Here is a 21,151-nt window from a genome sequence, read left to right as displayed (position 1 = left end):
GTGGGGACCTTGGATTCCCTTGTTGGCCTCTCCGATGAGCTGGGGAAACTCGATACCTTTGCTGAAAGGTAAACTATTTCTTATTTACTGCATACAAGTGAGAATTGGAATTGTTGTCAAAGGACACAGTGCTCTTGCTTTGGCTGAACCCGTACGTGTTCAAACCTGGTCCTAGAAGTCACCTGAGGGCACCGGGTCGGCAGCGGCACGTGGGGTCCCTCAAGTAGTTTTTTTTTTCCGCTGGAGGCAGTGTTTTTTAGGGGGCTGCCTTCAAAATGAAGAGGACTCTGGCATAAGGTACTAAAACTTTTAGAAAAATAATTGATGCCGTTTCCCCCCAGGCTTTTACGTTTTAAGGTTCTTTGTTTGGTTTTGTGTTTGTAAAAGATTCGAAGTACAGACGGAAGGCTATCCAATGACAAGAAGTTTCCCTCTCGTCTGGTTTCCTCTTTCCTGTTCCCTCGCTTTCCCTCTCTTGTGGCAACATTATTATCATTTTGGGGGCACCTTCTGGAGACATCCTGTACATGTACCACCGAATATGAATTTATTTTGAAAAGCAGGTTTACACAAATGATAGCAGATATCCTGCACCTTGCTTTTCTCGCCTACTCATGTATCTTAGAGATAGTTTGGTGTCAGTCCATAACTGAGTTTCTCTACTGGGCTGTATTTGCTTGAATAGAGGTGCCCTGATTTACTAGTGTTTCCCTATTGATGGACATTTAAGTTTTCTAGTCTTTTGCTATTACAAACAAGCTGCAGTGATGGTCCTTTTTTCTACTTCTTTGTGCACTTGTGAGAGTGGGATAATTACACGTTGAAATGCTGGGTCAAAGAGTATTCAATGTAAACTTGTACAGATATGCCCACATCACCTCTCCAAGGAATTATTCCCATTCCCATTCCCACCAAAAGTGTGTGTATGAGGATAGTTTAAAGTCTTAAAGTCATTTATTTTTTTAATTGTTACAAATCTGGTACATAATCACTGGAAAATACAGATGGATCTTAGAAAAGCATGAAAAAGGAAATACAAATCACCAGTAATTACACCACTCAGAGAATGCCGCTGGGATGTTATGTTGTATTTGCAGTAGATACGTCCAGTTTTTTCCTACACATATTTATGCATGCATATATGGATAGTGGTGACATCATGTTATACATATTTTATAACTTGCTTTTCTCTTCATATCTTTTTTTAAAGATTATTTGAGAGAGCAAGAGCATGAGCGGAGTAGGAGCAGAGGGAGAGGGGAAGAGAGAATCCCAAGCAGCCTCCATGCCCAGCACTCAGGAAAAGCAGCAATAGAGGATGTCCCAAGAAATCTGCAAATACCCAAAGATAGAAACAGCACTCACTTCACACATGAAAATGCAAATGTTCAGACCCCACCTCAGACCGAATCAGAAATTCTGGAGGTGGGGGTGGAGTCCCGTAACGTATTTTTTTTTATGAGGGGGAGAGGCAGAGAGAGAATCTGAAGCTAGCTCCATGCCCAGCGCGGAGCCCAACTCGGGGCTCGATCTCATGACCCTGAGATCATGACCTGAGCTGAAATCAAGAGTCAGACGCTCTTGATTGACTGAGCCACCCAGGCGCCCCTCTCTTCATATTTTATACTTTGGATCTCACCGTTGACTGTTCTACTATAATGTTATACCACAGGGATTTGCCATAATTTATTTGGGTGTTTTAAAATAACGACCCCTAGTTTTGGTGCAACTGAAAATGTGCTGTTTAACCAATGTTCTCATTTGATTGAAACAGAATGCGGAGGGGGTAGATGAGGAAAACAGTCCAGACAGGCCAGGTCATGACCAGGACACAGACCCAGGGCCGACTGCTTGATCTTGCCGCCTCCATAGAGGGTTTCAGATTCTCAGGGTTTGTGGATGTTGCTGTTTTTTTCTTTTCAGTGCTACGGTGATATGATGTGTCACTGCCTTTTTTAAGCATTTTTATAGGCGTCCTCGTGATCGCACTTTGACGATTCTTCATCTGCAGATTGGTGCCGTGGGCTAGAAATTAGGGTTTTCTGGGTTCTGTTGCTGCTTTGTTAGTGATAACTTGCTACCCGTGGGATGTTGCTCTGACCACAGAAAGGCAGTCGTGGTCGCCAAGTCGTTGGCAGTGCACCGTCTGTGAAAAACAAAACTAACCTTCGGCTTTCTTATCTGTAAAATGGGATAATAGTGAACCTCTCTGTGCTTTCACAGAAGAATGAAGGGGAGTAAAATCGTGTTACATCAAGTATTACCAAATTCTAGGACACGTTCTATGAAAAATGAACCTCCGAGCAAAAGCGGCTTGATCCCTAGAAATCCTTTCTTTGGCGGTTCTGCTCCCCGGGGAGCTGGGTCTGACAGCTGCTATGGAGGCCAGCCCACTGCCCTAGGCCGGAGATTGCTCTCGATTTTCTCAGCAGCCCTGACACACTACGGCATGAGGCCGTGCAGTGAGGAGCGCAATACTGCCTTAACAAGTGCTTCCAGGCCTACTGCAGAAATGACAGCTAGTCAGCGTTTTACCTTCCTAGACTTTTCTAGACCCTTCTAGATCCTTCTTTGCTACCAGTTGTCTGCCCTGGTGCAAGTCCTGGAGCCTGGTTTTTATTCCCCAAAGCCGCCTCCAGCTCTAAAATTCCGTGATCCTGGATTATTATTTCCACCTTCCTTTTTCCTTTTTGTTTCTTTTCGCCTTGTTTTTATTCATGTTCTGTTCCGTCCCTAGTGGTTGCCCAGTTTGCTTGTGCTGGTAGCATAGCATGTGTTTAAGAAATAACACGAAAATGTGTGAGCAGGCCAAGTTAAGGCTGTATCATTGTGAAACGGATAGGAATTGAGGTGTTTTCAAAAACCAGGGCTAGGCGTGGTGAGAATGGTTATGCATTGTTTTATTTTTCCTTGTGGGCATATAGTCTCAAGAGCCTTCCTACGGTGGGGGGGTGGGAGGGAGGAAAATGGTGTGATCTGAGCACCCCTTATTTCTAGCATTTATCTAGTCCAGGGGCCAGGGTACTTTGTCTTAGGAGCTCATGCTGGAGGTTGGAGTAAAATAATGGGATGCACTAACCCACCGGCTTCAGGTCGTTGAAATGCCCTACCTGATTTCGTTAAAGGGGACTCGGGTGTTGTTAGATAAATAAATGCTAGCGGGCTATGAAGCCCGAGCAGCGCAAACCTGTCAGCACTGCTTCTGGCCAGGAGAACAGAGGCGGGGCGAGAGTTTTCAAGGTGTATTGTTTCCATATCCTTTTATTATTTATTTACTTGGGGCACTAGAGTGTTTTTCCATGTAACTGGAAGGCAGGTTTTGCTTACTGCCTTTTTTTTTTTTTTTCTTTATTCCCCCATACTGCCTTTGTTAGTTTACTCGGTATTTACACTGTAATTCGTGAACATTTGAGAAACCAAATGATTTTGTTGCCCCCCCACTATTATTACTGTTTTGAGTTCTTCCCAGGTTCTTCGCTTCTTTTGCGATGCGGGTTGAAATATTACATTTCACAGGTGCTTCGGCACTCAGATACACCCCATGGGTTCCTGGGGCACACTGGTGACTGTCGCTTGCCCCGGAGTACTGTACCTGGCTTGTGGAATAGTTGGCGGCTTTTCTTTATCCCTGGGGTTCCACAAAGTTGACTGAGGGTTAGCTCAGAGATGTGGATCACAGATTATATATCTGAAGTGCCGATGTCTGCTTAATGACGCAGATCTTAGGGAGTGCGTTCTTCTAAGGGCATTCCAAAGAGAAGCAAAATATAATTTAAAAAATTACCCTAGCTGTATGACGTTTCTTCAATTCATTAGGCAAATAATCAGTTGAATGCCCCTTAATGCTGTGTGCCTTTCTAGACTCCTCAAAGCTGCTTGGCAGTCCTACTGTAGGTGTTCGCTGTTCTCCTCCTCTTAATGACTGTTTCCATCCTCCCCCTCCCTGTAAACCCCCATTAACACCTGCTCATGCTGCTCAGCTCACCCAGACTCTCCTCCCTCCCCCCCACCCGCCCCACCTCCTGCCTTCAGACCTGCTGATCTCCCCTGTCCTGCTACGCTCCTCCTCCATAGCGCTTACTGCAATGCACTTGTGCATTTTCTTATGGGATCATTTGCTTAAATATCAGCCTTCCAGCTAGACTCTAAGGTCCCTGAGGCTAGTCATTGGCACACTTAGATCCTTTGCACCTGTAACATTGTAGGCCCTCCAAAACCAGCTGAATGCATGAATGGAAGAAAGAATCGAGAAATATTAGAACTGCACAGACCCTTAGAGAGCGAATCTAATGCCTTGGTGTTCCATATGAGGAACCAAACGTGCCCAGAGAGATGCGCCTAGAAAGAGCTGGAATGTCTCAGGGCAGCAGAGGAAGGATAGAGCCTTGATCCAGATTCACCAATCATCATCGTTACGATTTTTTTAAATACACACATTTTAAAATGTCTTACTCATGTCTTACTCATTGCTCAGATAAACATTGGCATTTTATAAAGTATTTGTAAACATTTAAAAATTTAAATGGTATACAAAGGTAAAAAAAGAAAGTTGCAGTTTACCCCAGGTGTTCTCCCCACAGGCAATCCTTATGAGGGTTTTGTGTAATTCTTCCTTGGTAAAACAAAACAAAAAATACACATACATTCACGCTCCAGCCCTAATATTTACAAACCTTAAAGACCTTACTGGGAGGTTATCTACTAAGCACAGATTTTTTTTTTTTTTTTTTTTAATTTAGATATATCCCAAGCATTTAGGACAGAACCTTTCACATGGTTGGTGCAAAGATCCTACTGATAATTCATTTGAGATTACACTGAAATTAGGGGGGATTAACATCCTTACCATTTTGAGTATTTCCATGAGCACAGTGCATCTTTCAGTTGACTTCTTTTTCTTGTTCCTCTGGAAGAGAGCTTTCATGTTTCATTCAGCAAAGGTCCTGCACAGTATCTCATTGACTCTTCTCCCCCAAATTTTATTTTTTATGTAGTTGCTATTAGAAATGAGATCTTTTCTTGAAATGTTTACTGTTTATAAATAGGGATTTTCATGTCTTAATTTCATGACCCACAAACTTAACTGAATTTCCTTATTGAAGCTAAGGTGAGAGGCCAGAGAGTCTGACCCCAGAGTCCAGAGTTAGGGTTAGGGTTAGGGGTTAAGGGTTAGGGTTAGGGTTAGGGGTTAGGGTTAGGGTTAGAGAGAGTCTGGCTCTAGAGTCCTCATTTTAACCACAATATTAAATGGGTCTGTCGTATGACAGCACAAAATTAGAAAGAAATATCAGTGTAAAAATGATGATGGCTTCGTAAAAAGAATTTGGAAATTTTACTCTGTGCTCCATATTGTTCACAAGGCATCCGCTAGCCACGGGGGACCTTTGAGCATTTGAGAGGTGGCTAATTAAATGAGATGTGTAAAGTATGAAGCATCACATTTGAAAGACTTAGTACCCCCCTCAAAAAAATTCCTAATACCTGTTGAAACAATAATATTTGGATATTGGGTTACATAAAATATATTATTAAAATTAATTTCTCTGTTATTTTTTTTAATGTGGCTACTAGAAATTTTTATTTATTTATTTATTTATAAAGATTTTATTTATTTATTTGACAGAGACACAGCGAGAGAGGGAACATAAGCAGGTGAGTGGGAGAGGGAGAAGCAGGCTTCCCGTGGAGCAGGGAGCCCAATGGGGGGCTTGATCCCAGGACCCCGGGATCATGACCGGAGCCGAAGGCAGACGCTTAACGACTGAGCCACCCAGGCACCCCTACTAGAAATTTTTAAATGACGTGTGGCTCAATTACATTTCTGTTAGACAGCGTTGGGCTAGAGCTCTAGACAGAGCTGCTCACACACACACAGATGAACGCCCTGGGGATCTTGATAAAATGGAAATCCTGACTCAGTGGGTCTGGGCTGAGCCTGGGACTCTGCATTTCTTACAAGCTCCACAGTTAACACCTGGCATGCCACTGCCAGGCCACTTAAATCAGTGGCTCTTAAACTGCAGTGTGCCTCAGAATCATCTGGAAGATTTGTTAAGAAATAGATTACTGGAGGGGCACCTGGGTGGCTCAGTCAAGTGTCCGACTCCTGATTTCAGCTGGGGTCATAATCTCAGGGTCGTGGGATCGAGCCCCCCATTGGGCTCCTCGCTGGGCATGGAGCCTGCTTAGGATTCTCTCTGCGCCTCCCTCCCCCATACAACATTTAGATTACAGGACTCCACGTCCAGAATTTCTGATTCAGTAGGTCTGAGGTGGGGCTTGAACACCTGCATTCCTTGGGACCTCCTCTATTGCTGCTTTTCCTGAGTGTCCCTGGGTGCCTAGGATGGTGCATTCTCTCGTTCTCATTGTCTAGAGCTGATACGTGTTTATAGGAACAACAGTTGCAAGGATTTTCATATCTACTCTGTCCACGCTTTCATACGTGTTGCAGTTTTCCGCTCGTGCTGGAGGCACGAAGGCCATGACAGTTGTCACTCCATTGGGGCTTATCACTTGGTGGTGTGTGTGCCTCAGTCCTGTTTTCTGTCTGGAGTTGCCCTCCACCCTGTTCTGGCGACTGCCTTTCACCGAGCCCTTGTTGTGGGCCAGGCGCTGTATTAGGCGCTTCTTATTTCTTTCATTTCCTCACGAAATCTTTGCCACCGTCCTGTGAACCGGGTGACTATCCACCCGTTATAAATGAGAATATTGATGTTCCCCGAGCGAAGCTCCTTGTGCAAAGTCATGTAGCCGATCAGCGGGTCCGGCCTTAACCTGGTCTACCTGCTTCTGTCCCAGGCCTGAGCCAGGGCAGGTCGCTTCCCCCCTGCCTGCCTGCCTGCATCCCTTCCTTCAGGCCCTGCTGTGACACTCTGCTTTGCCTGAGGTGACTCAGGCCCTGACAGTCCCCCTCCCTCCACCACCCAGCTCTCCCAGCAGCTCTCACTGAACCAGAAGTCGGGCCAGCAGGGAAGGAATGTGGGTCGGCTGCTTTATATGCAGCAGGCCTGGGGTCAGGGGCAGCCGGAGGCTCCTTTGTGAAATCCACAAAATAATCCTCTAGAGGCTAAATTTAGTATAAGGCACTCACTTCCATCTTAGATCTTGCCCAGCTCCTGGGACCCATGGCTCCACCCTCGTCCAGACCTCAGCCCAACCACGTTGGTTCGCTCGGCCCTCTGTTGGCTCTTCACACCTCAACTAGATGGAAGCCACTTAGCCTTTTCTTGTTCTCAAGAGCTTAAGGGGCAGCTTTAAATGGTCCTTTTTTGGAATTGGCTTCATGTCCTAGTGAATATCATTCTCAGCAGACAGCATACGTATATAGGGTCTCCTCTCTGGGGCCCTTCCCACCTCAGTCGAAGGCTCGTGGGCCCACGCACCTGCTGCTCAGGCATCTGGTGTTCCTTCCAGGCCCATGGTCCACTTGGGACTCCAGTAAGGATGGAGCCCCCGGGCACCACCTTCCAAACTTGGCCTGTAGCCATCCACGTCTCGGCATGTCCAGAGCCACACCTTCACACAAGCCATCTTCCCCCTGTCCCTGGATTCCTGCAACAAACTCCCCCACCTCCCCGCCCCCAGCCCTGCTTCCCACTGAGCCACTCCCCCCATGGCAGCCGGAGTCGTCTTTTTTCAAAACACCCCATCACATGACTTTGGTGCTTGAAACCTTTCTGTGGCTTTTCCAGTGCCTTCCGTATAGAATCCATGCTCTGGACCCTGGCTTCCAGAGCCCTAACGAGTCGGGCCCTCAGATCCTCCTTCATGCACCCCCCACCCCGCCACCACCCTGGCTCCATCCTGCTCTGGGTCACGCTTAAGCTTCCCTTGACCCGGAAGGCCCCCCACCCTTGCAGGGCGGGTTCCTTCTTGTCATCCCCATCTCAGGTTAAATGTCACCTCCTTCAGAGAGCCCTTCTCCAGCCTAGCTGTCTGCCTAGTCCTGCCAGGTCAACCTGTTTTGATACTTGCATTCCATATGCTACTATTTAATACTTTTCTTGTTGGTCTTTGCGTGTTTCCTGTAGAATATAAGCCCCAAGAAAGCAGGTTCTGGAACAGCGCCTGACTCATAGTGGGAGCTGAGTAAATATGGACTGAATACATGTCCCTCATCTGCCCCATCAGGAGGTCATGGACCTCCTCTTTCAGCCCATATGATCCCCTGGGAACTTTAAAAAAAAAAAATACAGGTCCTTGGGCACCACCCCCCAGGGATTCTGATTGGGCGCATCTGGGGCGGGGTCCCGGAACCTGCATTTTATTTATTTTATTTTATTTTAATTTTCTAAAGATTTTATTTATTTATTCGAGAGAGAGCACAGAGGTGAGGGGCAGAGGGAGAGAGAAACTTAAGCAGACTCTGTGCTGAGCATGGAGCCTGATGCAGGCCTCCATCTCAAGACCCTGAGGACGACCTTGAGCTGAAATCAAGAGTCGGACGCTTAACCAACTGAGCTACCCAGGCGCCCTCGGAATCTGGATTTTTGGAGGCTCAGGGTGATTCTGAGGCAGGCAGGCTGGAGATGGTGAGGAATGCTGCTACTGTTCAGTGAGCTCTTTACGAGCCATGACTCCATTTAATCTCAACGTGCTTCAAGGAAGTCGATCTCCAGGCCAGGGACTCTAAATGTATATTAAAAAGTTTATAATAAAAAAAAATTTTTTTTTCCAAACAGGTAGTACATTCACATGTATCCAAGATAAAAAACAATGAAAAATCCCCCTTAACACTGTCTCCCCTCCGCTCCCCTCCCCGCCCCCCATCTGACCCCTTCCCTGGCCCCTGCTTAAAACCAGTGTTACGAATTGCTTGGATACATTTTCGGTGCTTCCTAATGCAAACACAAGAAAATTTCAGTATATATCTTTATCTTCCCCCTTTTTAAACACAAAATAGTAATCCACACATGCTGTTATGTATCTTGCTTATTTCTCACTTAGCAGTATATCCTGGGGGATTTCTCGGGTTGGTTCATAAGGAGCTGTCTCTCTTCTGAGCTACCTAGCATTCCACATGCGAGAGGCATCATAGTTTAGTATTAAGCAGCCCCAGAGATGGATGCTGGCTTATTTATGCTTATGGGGAAGGGAGCGGTTACCAACAGTGTACTGCAGTATATAATCTTGGCCCCTCTGCTATTACTTTGCATGGAAGGGTGTGCAGGTGTATCTGCATGGTGAATTCTCAGGAGCAAACTGCTGAGTCCGAGGCTCATATGCTTTTGTAATTTTGATGGATGTTGCCAGATTTCTCTGCATTGACCATTTTGCATTTCCACCTGCAATGAAGAAGAGTCTGCATTTCCCTAAACCTTTCTCTCTCTTTATTTATTTATTTTTAAAGATTTTATTTATTTATTTGAGAGAGAGAGAATGAGAGAGAGAGAGAGAGAGTACATGAGATGGGGGAGGGTCAGAGGGAGAAGCAGGCTCCTCGCCGAGCAGGGAGCCCGATGCGGGACTCGATCCAGGGACTCCAGGATCATGACCTGAGCCGAAGGCAGTCGCTCAACCAACTGAGCCACCCAGGCGCCCTCCCTAGACCTTTCTCTTAAAATGTGTTGTCAAATGTTGGGTTTTTATGAACTTGACAGCTCAGAAGTGCTACCTGGGTATAGTAGCTTTTTTTTTTTTTTTTCATCAATGGCTCTATTTAGACATAAATGACAAGCAATAGATAGCGAGTTTTCAAAGTGTCCAATTTGATGAGTTTTGAAATAGACACATCAGTGAAAGCATCACCACAGTCAAGATAATGAACATATCCCTTCCCTGCCAAAAGGTTCTTTGTGCCCCTTTCTAATCAATTTCTTTCTCACAGCTCCTTCAACATTGATAGGCTTTCTGTCACTATAAGACTACTTGCATCTTTTAGAACATTGATACAAATAGAATGATACAGTATATACCTTTTTTGGTCTGAGTTTTCCATTCCACATCATCATTTGAGGTTTACCCATGTTGTGTGTCTATTAACAGTCATTATTTACTGCTGAGTAGTATTCTGTTTCAGGGATGAGCCCCAATTTATTTATCCATTCACCTGTTGGGGGTCATTTAGATGCCTTCCAGTTTGGGATATTTGTTTGTTTGTTTGTTTGAGAGAGAGAGAGAGCGCGTGCACCAGCGTTTGATGGGGGGAGGGGCAGAGGGAGAGGGGGAGAGAGAATCTCAAGCAGACTCCCCGCTGAGCATGGAACCTGTTGCGGGGCTCCATCTCACAAGCCTGAGAGCATCACCTGAGCCCAAATCAAGAGCTGGACGCTCAACCAACTGTGCCAGCCAGGCACCCCAGTTTTGGACTATTAAAAAGAAAGGTGTTAGGAACGTTCATGTGTACAATCTTTGTATTGACATATGTTTTAGTTTCTCTTAGGTAAATACCTACCCATTGAGGCAGCTAGGGTCCTGGACACACAAAGTGTGGGTACACACATCCCTTTTGACCCTCAAATCTTTGGATTCCTTCCTGACCCCATGGGATGGACTTGGCTTGGAGGAAGGCCACATTGGGACCTTCTAAAGCATGGGGTCCGATGTGGTCCCAGGTCCTGGCCCCCTTATCATGGGCTAAACTTGCTATTTCAATTGCATTGAGTACTTAGTATTTTGTAGGCATAGGGAATGCCGAGGTGGTGGTGTTAAGGAAATGGCCATTCTTTGGAAAGTTCACATTCTGGGAGATGGGGTAGATGGGTGAAGAGATCATTTTAATCCTGTGTGATGCATGAACAAAACAAAGATGGCCTCGGACCGTGTTGGCTCTGAGGAGCGCCGATCTAACACCTGCTTCCCGTCCTAGGCACTCGTCCATCCAGGCAGCATTTGCTGGGCATCTGTGTATTTTCCAAGAACCACTGTATTTTTGCTGGAGCTAGTGGTGGTACAATTAATCATTTCTCAGAGACCTGTTTGTTTTGATGGAGTACCCAGATAAGGAAACCAACCCTTTGGATAGCATCATAAGTGACGTGCTGGGGGGAAGTTTCTAGTAAGCCCCACAAGGGCAGCTGCTGTGGTCGGTTTGTTCACTACTATCTCCCTGTAACACCGCCTGGGACGTAATGGACGCAGTATGTTTTTTATTGAGTGCAAGAAGCAACATGTATTGGGTGGGGGTGTTACCCGACACTGTGTTGTATTTGTTAGGGGTGACTTGCCACAAGGAGGGGCGCTTGGGCTGTTACAAACGGTGAGTAGCATCCAGGTGGCTCAGGATATCCCAGGTGCCTCCAGAAGGCTGGTGCGGGAAGGGCAGGGTTGGCTGGGTAGAGAAGGAGGAGGCCGGATAGGCAGATGTGCTCCTTGGAAACTCTGCCAAGGAGCTTGAGCGTCAATATTTGAACTTCTCGGGAGACCGCTGACATAGTTTAAACACAATGGCACGCTAAGCTGTGTAGTTTTAGAGATTTGCCGGGTTGCCGTGGGTGGGATGGACAGGAGGGGGCCAGATTAGGAGAGGCAAGACAAGCAGAGAGGAGGCTTTTGAAGGAAACATGGAGAAAGATGGTGTGGCCTGCCTAGGACAGTGACCCAGGGCAGGGCTCGGACAGATTGTAGTAACTATAAAATCCACCGGTGATGGAAAAGAAGGGTGCAGAGCCAAGGAACTGTGGAGAAGGTGATGACATCCAGTGTAAAGGGCCAAGTCTGTCCTTGACATTCTCCTCCAGGCTGGGTCTTCACCTTCAAAGCCAAGAGAAAGGTGGGGGCTTGTTTTTAAAAATTAAGATATAACTCACACACTGTAATAGTTACCTCTTTGATGTGTACTATTCATTGGTCTCCGTTATATTTACAAAGTAACCATCACCACCATCTGATTCCAGAACGTGGTCATATCTCAGAAGGAACCCCCATGCCTGTCAGTCACCACCCACTCCCTCCTCCACTACCACCCCCACCCCTCCACTCCCCCAACCCCTGGTCATTGGCCACTCACTCCATGGATTTGCCTGTTGGGGGCATTTCAGGCAAATAGAAAGCCTGGATATTTTCAGGGAAACCAAGAGAGGAAACACCTTCCCTGCAGATTGGCCCTGAAATGTGTGTTGACGAGGCCCTAGAAGGTGATCGACTATGGGACAAGTCCTGTAGGGTTGGCTGGCAGGGCTCTGCAGAAGCCCCAGCACCTCTGCAACATTGGGGAAATGCTCGCCTCAGCGGTCTGTTGCTTTCTTCTTCCTTTTTTTTTGTAATTTGAGAAAGGGAGTGATCGAGAGAGAGCACAAGCCAGGGGGAGAGGCTGAGGCAGAGGGAGAAACAGACTCCCCATTCTGCGGGGAGCCTGATGGGGGGCTCGAACCCAGGAGACCTGAGCCGAAGGCAGATGCTTAACCCACTGAGCCACTCAGGTGCCCCAGCTGTCTTCTTACTTAAAAAAAAAAAAAAAGATTCTCTTGGTGCAAACAGACAACAGATTTAAATGAGAGGTTTAAAAAAAAAAAGTTATTAAATTCAATTAATTACTCTAAAACTGAGGTCTTGTTTTTGCCCCAGTCTGCTACCTAAGGGCTGTGTGACCTCGAGTAGGTCCCCACCTCTCCTGGGTCTCTAAAGGCTCTTCCTCCATGCCCCACGAGACGATTCTGGGTAAGTGGCTTATATTCTAGTCACCCTTCCCAGGCAGGACTCTCATGTCAAGGGCTTGTTTGTTTGTTTGTTTGTTTTTAAAAGATTTTACTTATTTATTTGACAGAGACACAGTGAGAAAGGGAACACAAGCAGTGGGGGTGGGAAAAGCAGGTCCCCCTGCAGGGACCCCGATGTGGGGCTCGATCCCAGGACCAGGGATCATGATCTGAGCCGAAGGCAGACAATGGCTGAGCCACCCAGGCGCCCCTCATGACAAGGACTTTTAGTGGCGGAGGGCTTCTTTCATTTTATTTCTCGCGGTCATAAAATACTTCATTCTCTTATATAGTAATACCCTGATTAATACCTTCACGTAAAGCTTTAGCTTCATTTTTGGCTATGTCCTACAGTGGAATTTCTGAAAGTGGAATGACTGGTTCGAAGGATATAGGCGTGCGTACTTCGAGCCGTTTGTACACACTGCTAGATTGTTTCCCAGTGAGCTGGGGCAGCAGTTCTGTTTTGCCATCCCCTTGTCCATGTAGCGCCTTTAAATCTTGCGCCGGTTTACCTGGCTAAATGCAAATGATGGGTGGTGGTTTTAATGGGTATTTCCTGGCTAACCAGCAAGAGGGAGCATATTTTCAGGGGCTCACCGGCCATTTTTTGTTCTGTTTTTGTGATTTGCCTGCTCTGGCCTCTGTCCATTCATCCTCCGGGGTGGGCTGCAGGTCGCACAACTCTGGGGGCGCTCTTTACATTGTGTGCCCTGGGCCCAGCTCGGTGTGAATGGGGCCCCTGCATTTGGGCATGGTGCCCAGGCTGCTTGGTGCATTGACTTTTCTAGAAAATGCTTCAGAACTCAAACAAATTCCAGTCGCCCTTCTAATCCAGATGCCCAGAGGACTGCCCCATGACCCCTAAAAGCCTGCAGGACCCCAGAGCATGTCAGTAACACTCAAGAACCAGGCGCCTTCCTTGTCCCTAGCCGTTTAGGGGGTAAATTTTCTCTGAGGATAGATGGGCTTTTGAAGAGGACCAGGGATTACCAGCCGAGGTGTGGGTGAATCAAGCTACATAATGCCAACTTGGCCAAAGCAAATTCTGTTCTGAGTGACGGGCGATTTTGCTAAATGGCTTTACACACAGTGTACGGAGGGGATCCCTCTAAAGATGGAAATACCAGTCCATTTTTGCGACTTCCAGCTTCTCAAAAGCAAGGCCAGAATTCAAAGCACGGTATCTCTGTGGCCAGAGCCCTCCAAAGCCGTCCAGAGAGGGGAACCATCTCAGAGGCCTCACTGGACCTTTATTTTTATTAAAACAAAGTCACAGAATCACAGTCCAGTCACATGTTCCTGATGATTGCTGCAAGGCATGTTGATTTCTTTGTTGTTTGGCCGAGGAGGAAGCGGAGACAAAGGAGCAGGGTGAGGTGCCCAGGGGCTCAGTGAGTCACCACGGTGTGGAAGCTTCTGGGCCTCACTTCTCTGGGTTCCTGTGTGGCCACAGAGGAAGGCTGGGCCGGTCAGAGCCCCTCCATCTGTGGGGTGTGCTTGGGGTTTTGGTTATCCAGAGAGGGACACATTGGCCGCTGGAGTGCTGAGAGTGGTTGGTGTGGTGGGCAGAGGCTTGTGCCAGGGGCGGGGCATGGGGACAGTACTAGTTAATGTCAGGGTCACCAGCAAAGGGATCTCGGGCAAGGGTCTTGGTCTCTCTGAACCTCAGCTTCCTGAGCTCACTGTGGCCTTGCCTTGTTTGTCATTGGTTTATAGATATGTATGTATATATGTACACAAAGTGCCCGGGCCCGAGGTCAGCTCACTAGGTAAAAGCTATTGTTACTCTTGCTTCCAAACCCTATGGAAACTTCCTCTGCCCCTCCCAGCAGCCTGTGGGCCCTCTCCTCCCCAGCATGGAGTCATTTCTGAAAACCAGACCAACATCAGTCTGCTTTGGCCTGAATTATCCAAAAAACCCAGGGAAAGGGGGGGAGCCCTGTTTCCCTTCCCGTGGATGCACTCAGGGCCTGGGAAACTGACAGCCATGCTCCCTTCATGGAGAACTGGGTGTGAGACTCAGCCCTTCTTCCCACAAGGCAAGGGCGTGGGGCAGGTGGGGGGCGGTCCTCCCGCCGAGGTGGGGTGCTGGGTCCACAGGGGTGCTCTGGAGGGAGGAAACACACGAAGCTTCGCTGTGCATGGTTGCAGTGGGGCCACCCTTCAGGAAGAATGTCCTCTGTGCTTGGGGCCCTGGGACAGGGGCACTCCCGTGAGTGAAGATCAGCCCTCTACTGTGTACCCATCATCCATCTGGGGTGGGCCTGGGCCCCTGCACGACAGATGGTCAGATGAGCGTGGGATTGCAGGAGGACAGGAGGTTAGACAGAGATCTCTCGGGTCCCTGTCCCACTGGGCTCTCAGCTCTTGAGCCATCCTGTGTCCCAAGGGCCCCGGGGAATGGCCCCCTTGGAGCCCAGGGCCCGAAAATCAGCAGCGCTGAGCGGTGCCCCGTGGTGTTCTCAGAAGGAAAGAACAGAGCATTTTCATTGCACACCTGGCCACAGGCAGCCCCCCTCCCCTGACCCCTCACCCCCCAGGTTCCTAGCATCTGGATTCAGCCTGCCCAGCTCCTGAAGGCCTGCCCCCCTATCAGAACCCTACCTGCCCTGCCTCACACCTGGATGGTGCCTCCATCTTCTTCACTTTCTCCCCTTGGCTCCCCATTTGACTGGCAAGATTAATTTGAAAGAAATCTTAACCAGCTGAGCCCAGGAGGCATGCTCTTGACTTAGTACTTTATATACTTTATCGCTCTGTTTTATTTGCAACGCCATTCTTCTTTTTTTATTATTAATGCATGCTGATAATTTTAAAATCCACATCCCCCCCCTCTGCAAATCTATTCCCCAAAGAAAGCCATTTCAACAATATAGTGCCAGTCTTTCTAGATTTTTCCATGCATAATACAAGTGGTTTTTTTTGTATGTCTTTTCATTTTGTTTTTACAAAAAGGTGACCATAACCACAGATACTACTTATGATTTTCTTTCCCCCCTTTACTCCAAGAGGTACAGCCTTTCGTGGCCATCCATAAGAGACCTTCCTCGTTCTGCTTTGGAGACTTCTTGGTGCTCCATTATCATCACCTGGGTCCCTTGTTGGTACCACAGAGATGGCTTCCTGTCTTTGCAGTCACAGACCAGGCCGTAGCACACATCTTTGCGTAGATGGTTTTGTGCACAGGAGCAAAGATTATCAGAAGAATCAATTCCTAGAGGTGAAATTCCTGGGCAGAAATATCTTATGTGTTAAGAACTTCTGATAGTTGCTCTGAAAATACTCTGGTGAGTGGGCCGTAGCAGTAGATACCTCGTATCCACAGGGCATTGGCGTGCCAGTCTTCCAGGGTACTTGCCAGGGCTGAAATCATAAAGCTTTGCAATATGCCAATCTGATAAGTGAAAAATAACTCACAGCGAGTGAGTTTGAGCTTTTATCCTAAATGTTTATGAGCTGTTTGTTGCTCCCCATTTTTACCGATCTCCCCGCCATTAGTGCTGATTAGCGATTTTGAGCATTTTGTCAGGTGCTTGTTGGCCTTTTATTTTCTTTGGACAAATACCTATTTAAGTCCTATGCCCATTTTTGAGTGGAGTTGTTTGTTTTTATGTGATTTAGTTTTAGGAATTCTCTCTATATGCTGGATATTACTCCCTTATCAGATATATAACAAACAAACATTTGCTCCCATTCTGTGCGACGCCTTTGTGTTCTGCTGATATTTTTGATGCACAAAGTTTTAAATTTTCATCAGGTCCAGTTTCTTTTTTTCCTTGCCGGTGCGTTTGGTGTCATACCCAAGAAATCGTTGCTCAATCCAGTGTCACGAAGCTTTGACCCTATGTTTTATTCTATAGTTTTAGTTTTATAGTTTTAGGTCTTTCGTTTAGGTCTTTGATCTATTTTGAGTTAATTTTTATATATGGTGTGAGGTGGGGGTCCAGCTTCATTCTTTTATGGGTGGATATCCAGCTTTTCCAGCACCATATGTTGAAACAGCTCTTCTTTCCCTATTGAACGGTGTTGGCATCTTTGTCAAAAATCACTTGATATATATGAGGGTTTATTTCTGGGATCTCTATTCTGTTCTATTGGTCTATTATGTCTGTCTTTATGCCAGTACCACACTATTTTCATTACTGTAGATTTATAGTAAGCTTTGAAATCAGGAAGTGTGAGTCCTTCGGCTTTGTTCTTATTTTTTCAAATAGTCTCCTGTCCCTTTCTCTCTCTCCTTCTTTTGGGACTCCCACAATGCACATATTGGTGCATTTGCTGTGTTCTGCAGGTCCCTTAGGCTCTATTCACTTTTCTTCAATCTTTTCTCTTTCTTGACAATTTCAAGTCCTGTCTTCAAGTTTGCTGAGTCTTTCTGCTCAAATCTGCCTTGGAATCCCTCTAGTGAAATTTTCATTTCAGTTATACTTTTCAGCCCCAGAATTTTTTTGGGGGGGTATTATCTCTTTATAGATATTTCCATTTTGTTCATAGTTTATTTTCTTAACTTTCTCCTCGTTTTCTCTAGTTCTTTGAGCATCTTTAAAACAGTCATTTTTTAAGTCTCTGGTAGATCTGCCATCATTTCTTTTTCGGAGACAGCTCATATTCATTTCTTTCTTTCCTCTGAATAGGCCATACTCTCCTGTTTCTTTGCCTTATGATTTTTTATTGAGCACTGGACATTTGAATCTACTAATGTGGTAATTCTGGAAATCATATCCTCCTTCACTGGGTTTGCTGGGGTTTTTTTTGGTATTAGTTTTGCTTATTATTACTACTTTAAATTGTTGTAGGCTCTCTCCGTGCCAAGGATCAGCCTGAGGTATAAACTTATGTCCTCAGGTCTTTTCTGAGCCCTTCCCTGGATTTGAACACTCACTCTCTGATGTTCCCCATATGCACAGTTGTTTTTGAATGTTAATCTTCATGTCTGGCTCCCAAAATGGGAAAAAGAAAAATGAAGGGCAGGGAAAGACACAGGCTCTTTAAGTCCCTTGGAAGTCTGTGTAGCTGAAGGGGGAGGAGTTTGTGGCTTTGGGGGGTGGGTAACTACACTGACCACCCCCCTCTTTGTACCTCTGTGATCAGAAGCAGCAATCAGAACACAGATCCCCAGTATCTCGAGAACAGGGTCTTTTACGCCCACCCTGGCTCCTACAGATTGTGTGCAAGTTGCTCCAGGAACAGACAGCGGCCTCCCATGTGGCTGAGGGTTGGGAAGGGGTTGCTGCTACTGTGCTAAGAGCTGAAATTGGCCCAAATTAACCACAATTTATGGTTCAAGCCTTCCCCCCGGAATTTGCAAGCCTTCTGAAGGTAACTCCAGAATTCCTCTAGTTACATCAGCGAGACAGACAGTGATGTACCCAAGACCCCAGTCAAGATTGGCTCAGTCATTGGGCGTCTGCCTTCGGCTGGGGTCATGGTCCCAGGGTCCTGGGATCGAGCCCCACATCGGGCTCCCTGCTCAGCAGGGGGCCTGCTTTTCCCTCTCCCACTCCCCCTGCTTGTGTTCCCTCTCTCGCTGTCTCTCTCTCTGTCAAATAAATAAAATCTTAAAAAAAAAAAAAAAGATTACACAGTGTTCACATTGCTTTTTTAATTAAAGATACGATTTGCACATCCTCCCTTACGGATTAGTATACATCTTCATCAAGTGCTTTAGAGGAAAGTGCCGAGTGTAATTTAAACTAGCGTTGAAGAGCAGGGACTTTGGAGTCGGGTAGATTTGGGATCTGTTTCTGCTTTGACATGTGTCACCCTGCACAGGGTGACTTTCGGCAGTGTAAGTCTTCATGTTTTCACCTTTCAAGTGGGGATGTTACCCAGTTCAAAGAACTTCCTCAAGAGTTGAGTTCCTGAGATACTTAAGAGCCCTTACAAGTCAGTATTTTTATTTATTTATTTTTAAAGATTTTATTTATTTATTTGAGACAGAGAGAATGAGAGAGAGAGAGAGAGCACATGAGAGGGGGGAGGGTCAGAGGGAGAAGCAGACTCCCCGCGGAGCAGGGAGCCCGATGCAGGACTTGATCCCGGGACTCCAGGATCATGACCTGAGCCGAAGGCAGTTGCTTAACCAACTGAGCCACCCAGGCGCCCCAGTAGTTTTTTTTAAAAAAGGAACAAAACCAACAGAAGAACCAGCAAAGGAGGGCACGAACGTGCTGTTCACAGAAGAAGAAAACAGACCATTTATAGTGTCAGCGAACCTATGGAAATGATGTCTGGCCTCTGTGATGATCAAAGAGATGCAAATCAGAGCAACAATGCAATATAATTTTTCAGCTATCAGATCAGCAGAGATGAAACATTCATGACACCTGATGTTGGCGACGGTTTAGGGAAGCAGGTACTCTTGCCCAATGTTGGTGGGGGTGTATGCCGGCTCTGCGTATTTGGAGAGTTGCTTGGCCTGTTTGTTAAAATTACCAATGTTTATACCTTGTATTCCACTAGTTATTCTTTAACAGCTCATTCTGCCTACACAAGTGGGCAAAATACGGGTATCGTTGCAACATCCTATCACGGGGGAAACAACCCACGTGTCCACGAGTAGGGAAATACTTACGATACAGCCACTCAGCAAAATACCATGCGATAGATCCCAGGAACCGGGGAGCTGTGTTCACGGAAATGTGTTCACAGTGAACCGTGGAGTCAGAAAAGTAAAACGTCATGTAGTCTCATAGGTTCCTTCTTTTTTTTTTTTTTAAAGATTTTATTTATTTGAGAGAGAGAGACTGAGAGAGAGAGCACATGAGAGGGGGGAGGGTTGGGAGGGTCAGAGGGAGAAGCAGACTCCCTGCCGAGCAGGGAGCCCGATGCGGGACTCGATCCCGGGACTCCAGGATCATGACCTGAGCCGAAGGCAGTCGCTTAACCAACTGAGCCACCCAGGCGCCCTCATAGGTTCCTTCTAATGAGAAAAACATTCTGATTCAGTAAGATCACAGTTGGCTGAGGACTGTTGTTAGTCATCACAGCTAAGTCCGGGCCCCTTTTGTTCTGTGCAGTAAGGGAGCCTCCCAGTAGTTAAACTTCATCAGACCATGTTATTCTGAGATGTTCCGCGGCGGTGAACACGCCTGAGGGCACGCGTGTGGCCATCTTGTTACGGTTAAAAGCTCCATACGGCCTAGAAGCGGGAGCAGCAAGAAGTCGTTAACAAAATGATGAGTGAGTTCTGTTTTGCAGTTGACTGAGGAAGCAAGCATGTGTGGCATTTAGGTGCCGGGGAGTGCCAGAATTCATTTATTCGCTCAACAAACATTTCTTGAGCTGGGCATCAGGCACTGGGGTAGGGGTGAGAGTTACTACTACCTTTAGGGAAACAGTTACTCAAAGTGCCACAGGATGTGGAGGTGGCGACCTGATGTACCACCAGAGCAGTAATAAAGAGGAACAGTTGACAGCATTAGAATAGAAGCTTCCTGAGAGCAGGGATTTTGTTTAGTTCACAGCACAATGAACAGTGCTGGGTACCCAGTTGCTTAACATACGGAATTTGCTGAATGAATGAGCGAACACATGAATAAATGAACTGAGCGAGTCAGGGTCTTAACAGCTAACAGAAGACACACAGAATTTGAGGAGAGTCTGTTTATAAAGGGACGAGCAGTCGCGTGTGGGCTGTAGGTGACCCCCAAGGGATGGTGTACAAACCCAGGCAGATGGAGAGGCATTGTCACACCCCCAGGCTGGAGGAGAAGAGCGGAGAGAGGTTCTGGGAACTGAGAGGGAACCAGACTCATGGTTCCCACCCTCCCCAGTCTCCTGCCGAATCTCTCCATGAGCCAGAGGCGAGACCCGGATGCGGCCCACCAGGCTGCCTAGGGCACATCTGATGTTGCCACGAACTCCGGGCTCCTGGAACAGCGCAGGCTTACATCGAACTCCACAGATAACCCGTGAGAAGAGCAGTACCATCCCCATTTGACAGCTGAGGAAACAGAATGAGATTAGTTGGGTAGCTAATGAGTAGGGTAATTATAATTTGTTATAATTAGTGCGGTACAAAGCTAGTGTTCTAGGAAATGCCAACACATTTGTAGAGATTTAAGTCCAGGATGGGTCTCAGTGACTGCAGACAGCAGCGCGGCCGAGTGGCTGAGAGCCTCGGAGTCCTCAGATGGACCGGGTGGGTGAACAGGGTCAACTTACTTCTCTGGGCCTCATCTGTAAAATGGGATAATACTCGCCTTCAAGAATGTTTGTGAGGGTTAAATGAGGTAATGATTACAGAGATTTGGTACCTGGTAGACTCCACTAAAGTGGTAGGTGTTAATCAAAAGAAAATCTCAGCTCACATAAGCTATGGACATGTTAAGGCTTTGGAAATAGTCCAGAATGCAAAGTGTGTGTTTTCTCTTGGGCAGAGGAGTATGGTTTTCATTTTTTGGGTATTTTTCAAATTTTAACCATGAATACATATTACTCTGATGGGAAAACAAGTTCCTTCCTCTCTCCCTCCCTCTGTCCCTCCCCCCTCCCTCTCTCCGCTTCCT

The 21,151-nt window shown here is 46.7% G+C and overlaps 1 protein-coding gene across 11 annotated transcripts in view; it reads left to right on the top strand.

The window, feature by feature from the left end:
• The window catches only part of ATP6V1C2 (ATPase H+ transporting V1 subunit C2), a 76,458-nt gene that overhangs the window by 28,128 nt on the left and 27,179 nt on the right, over positions 1-21,151 (top strand). For 9 of the 11 annotated variants that reach the window (XR_014138321.1, XR_014138322.1, XM_081797208.1 and 6 more), the window contains one exon: positions 1-68. Coding sequence is in view for 7 of the 11 variants with exons in the window: in XM_081797208.1 (XP_081653334.1) it covers positions 1-68 (68 nt within the window). In the remaining 4 variants the exon portion in view is untranslated. Of the gene's footprint in view, positions 69-19,556; positions 19,824-21,151 lie in introns of those variants that run through there. The other 2 variants (XM_081797206.1, XM_081797204.1) reach the window with 1 other exon arrangement.

The sequence above is a fragment of the Leptonychotes weddellii genome, chromosome 10 (assembly GCF_054177405.1).
Source record: "Leptonychotes weddellii isolate Sample4059 chromosome 10, ASM5417740v2, whole genome shotgun sequence".
NCBI classification, from domain to species: Eukaryota; Metazoa; Chordata; class Mammalia; order Carnivora; family Phocidae; genus Leptonychotes; species Leptonychotes weddellii.
The sequence above is the reverse complement of the archived record's forward strand: the minus strand, read 5'-3'. Positions and strand labels throughout refer to the sequence as shown.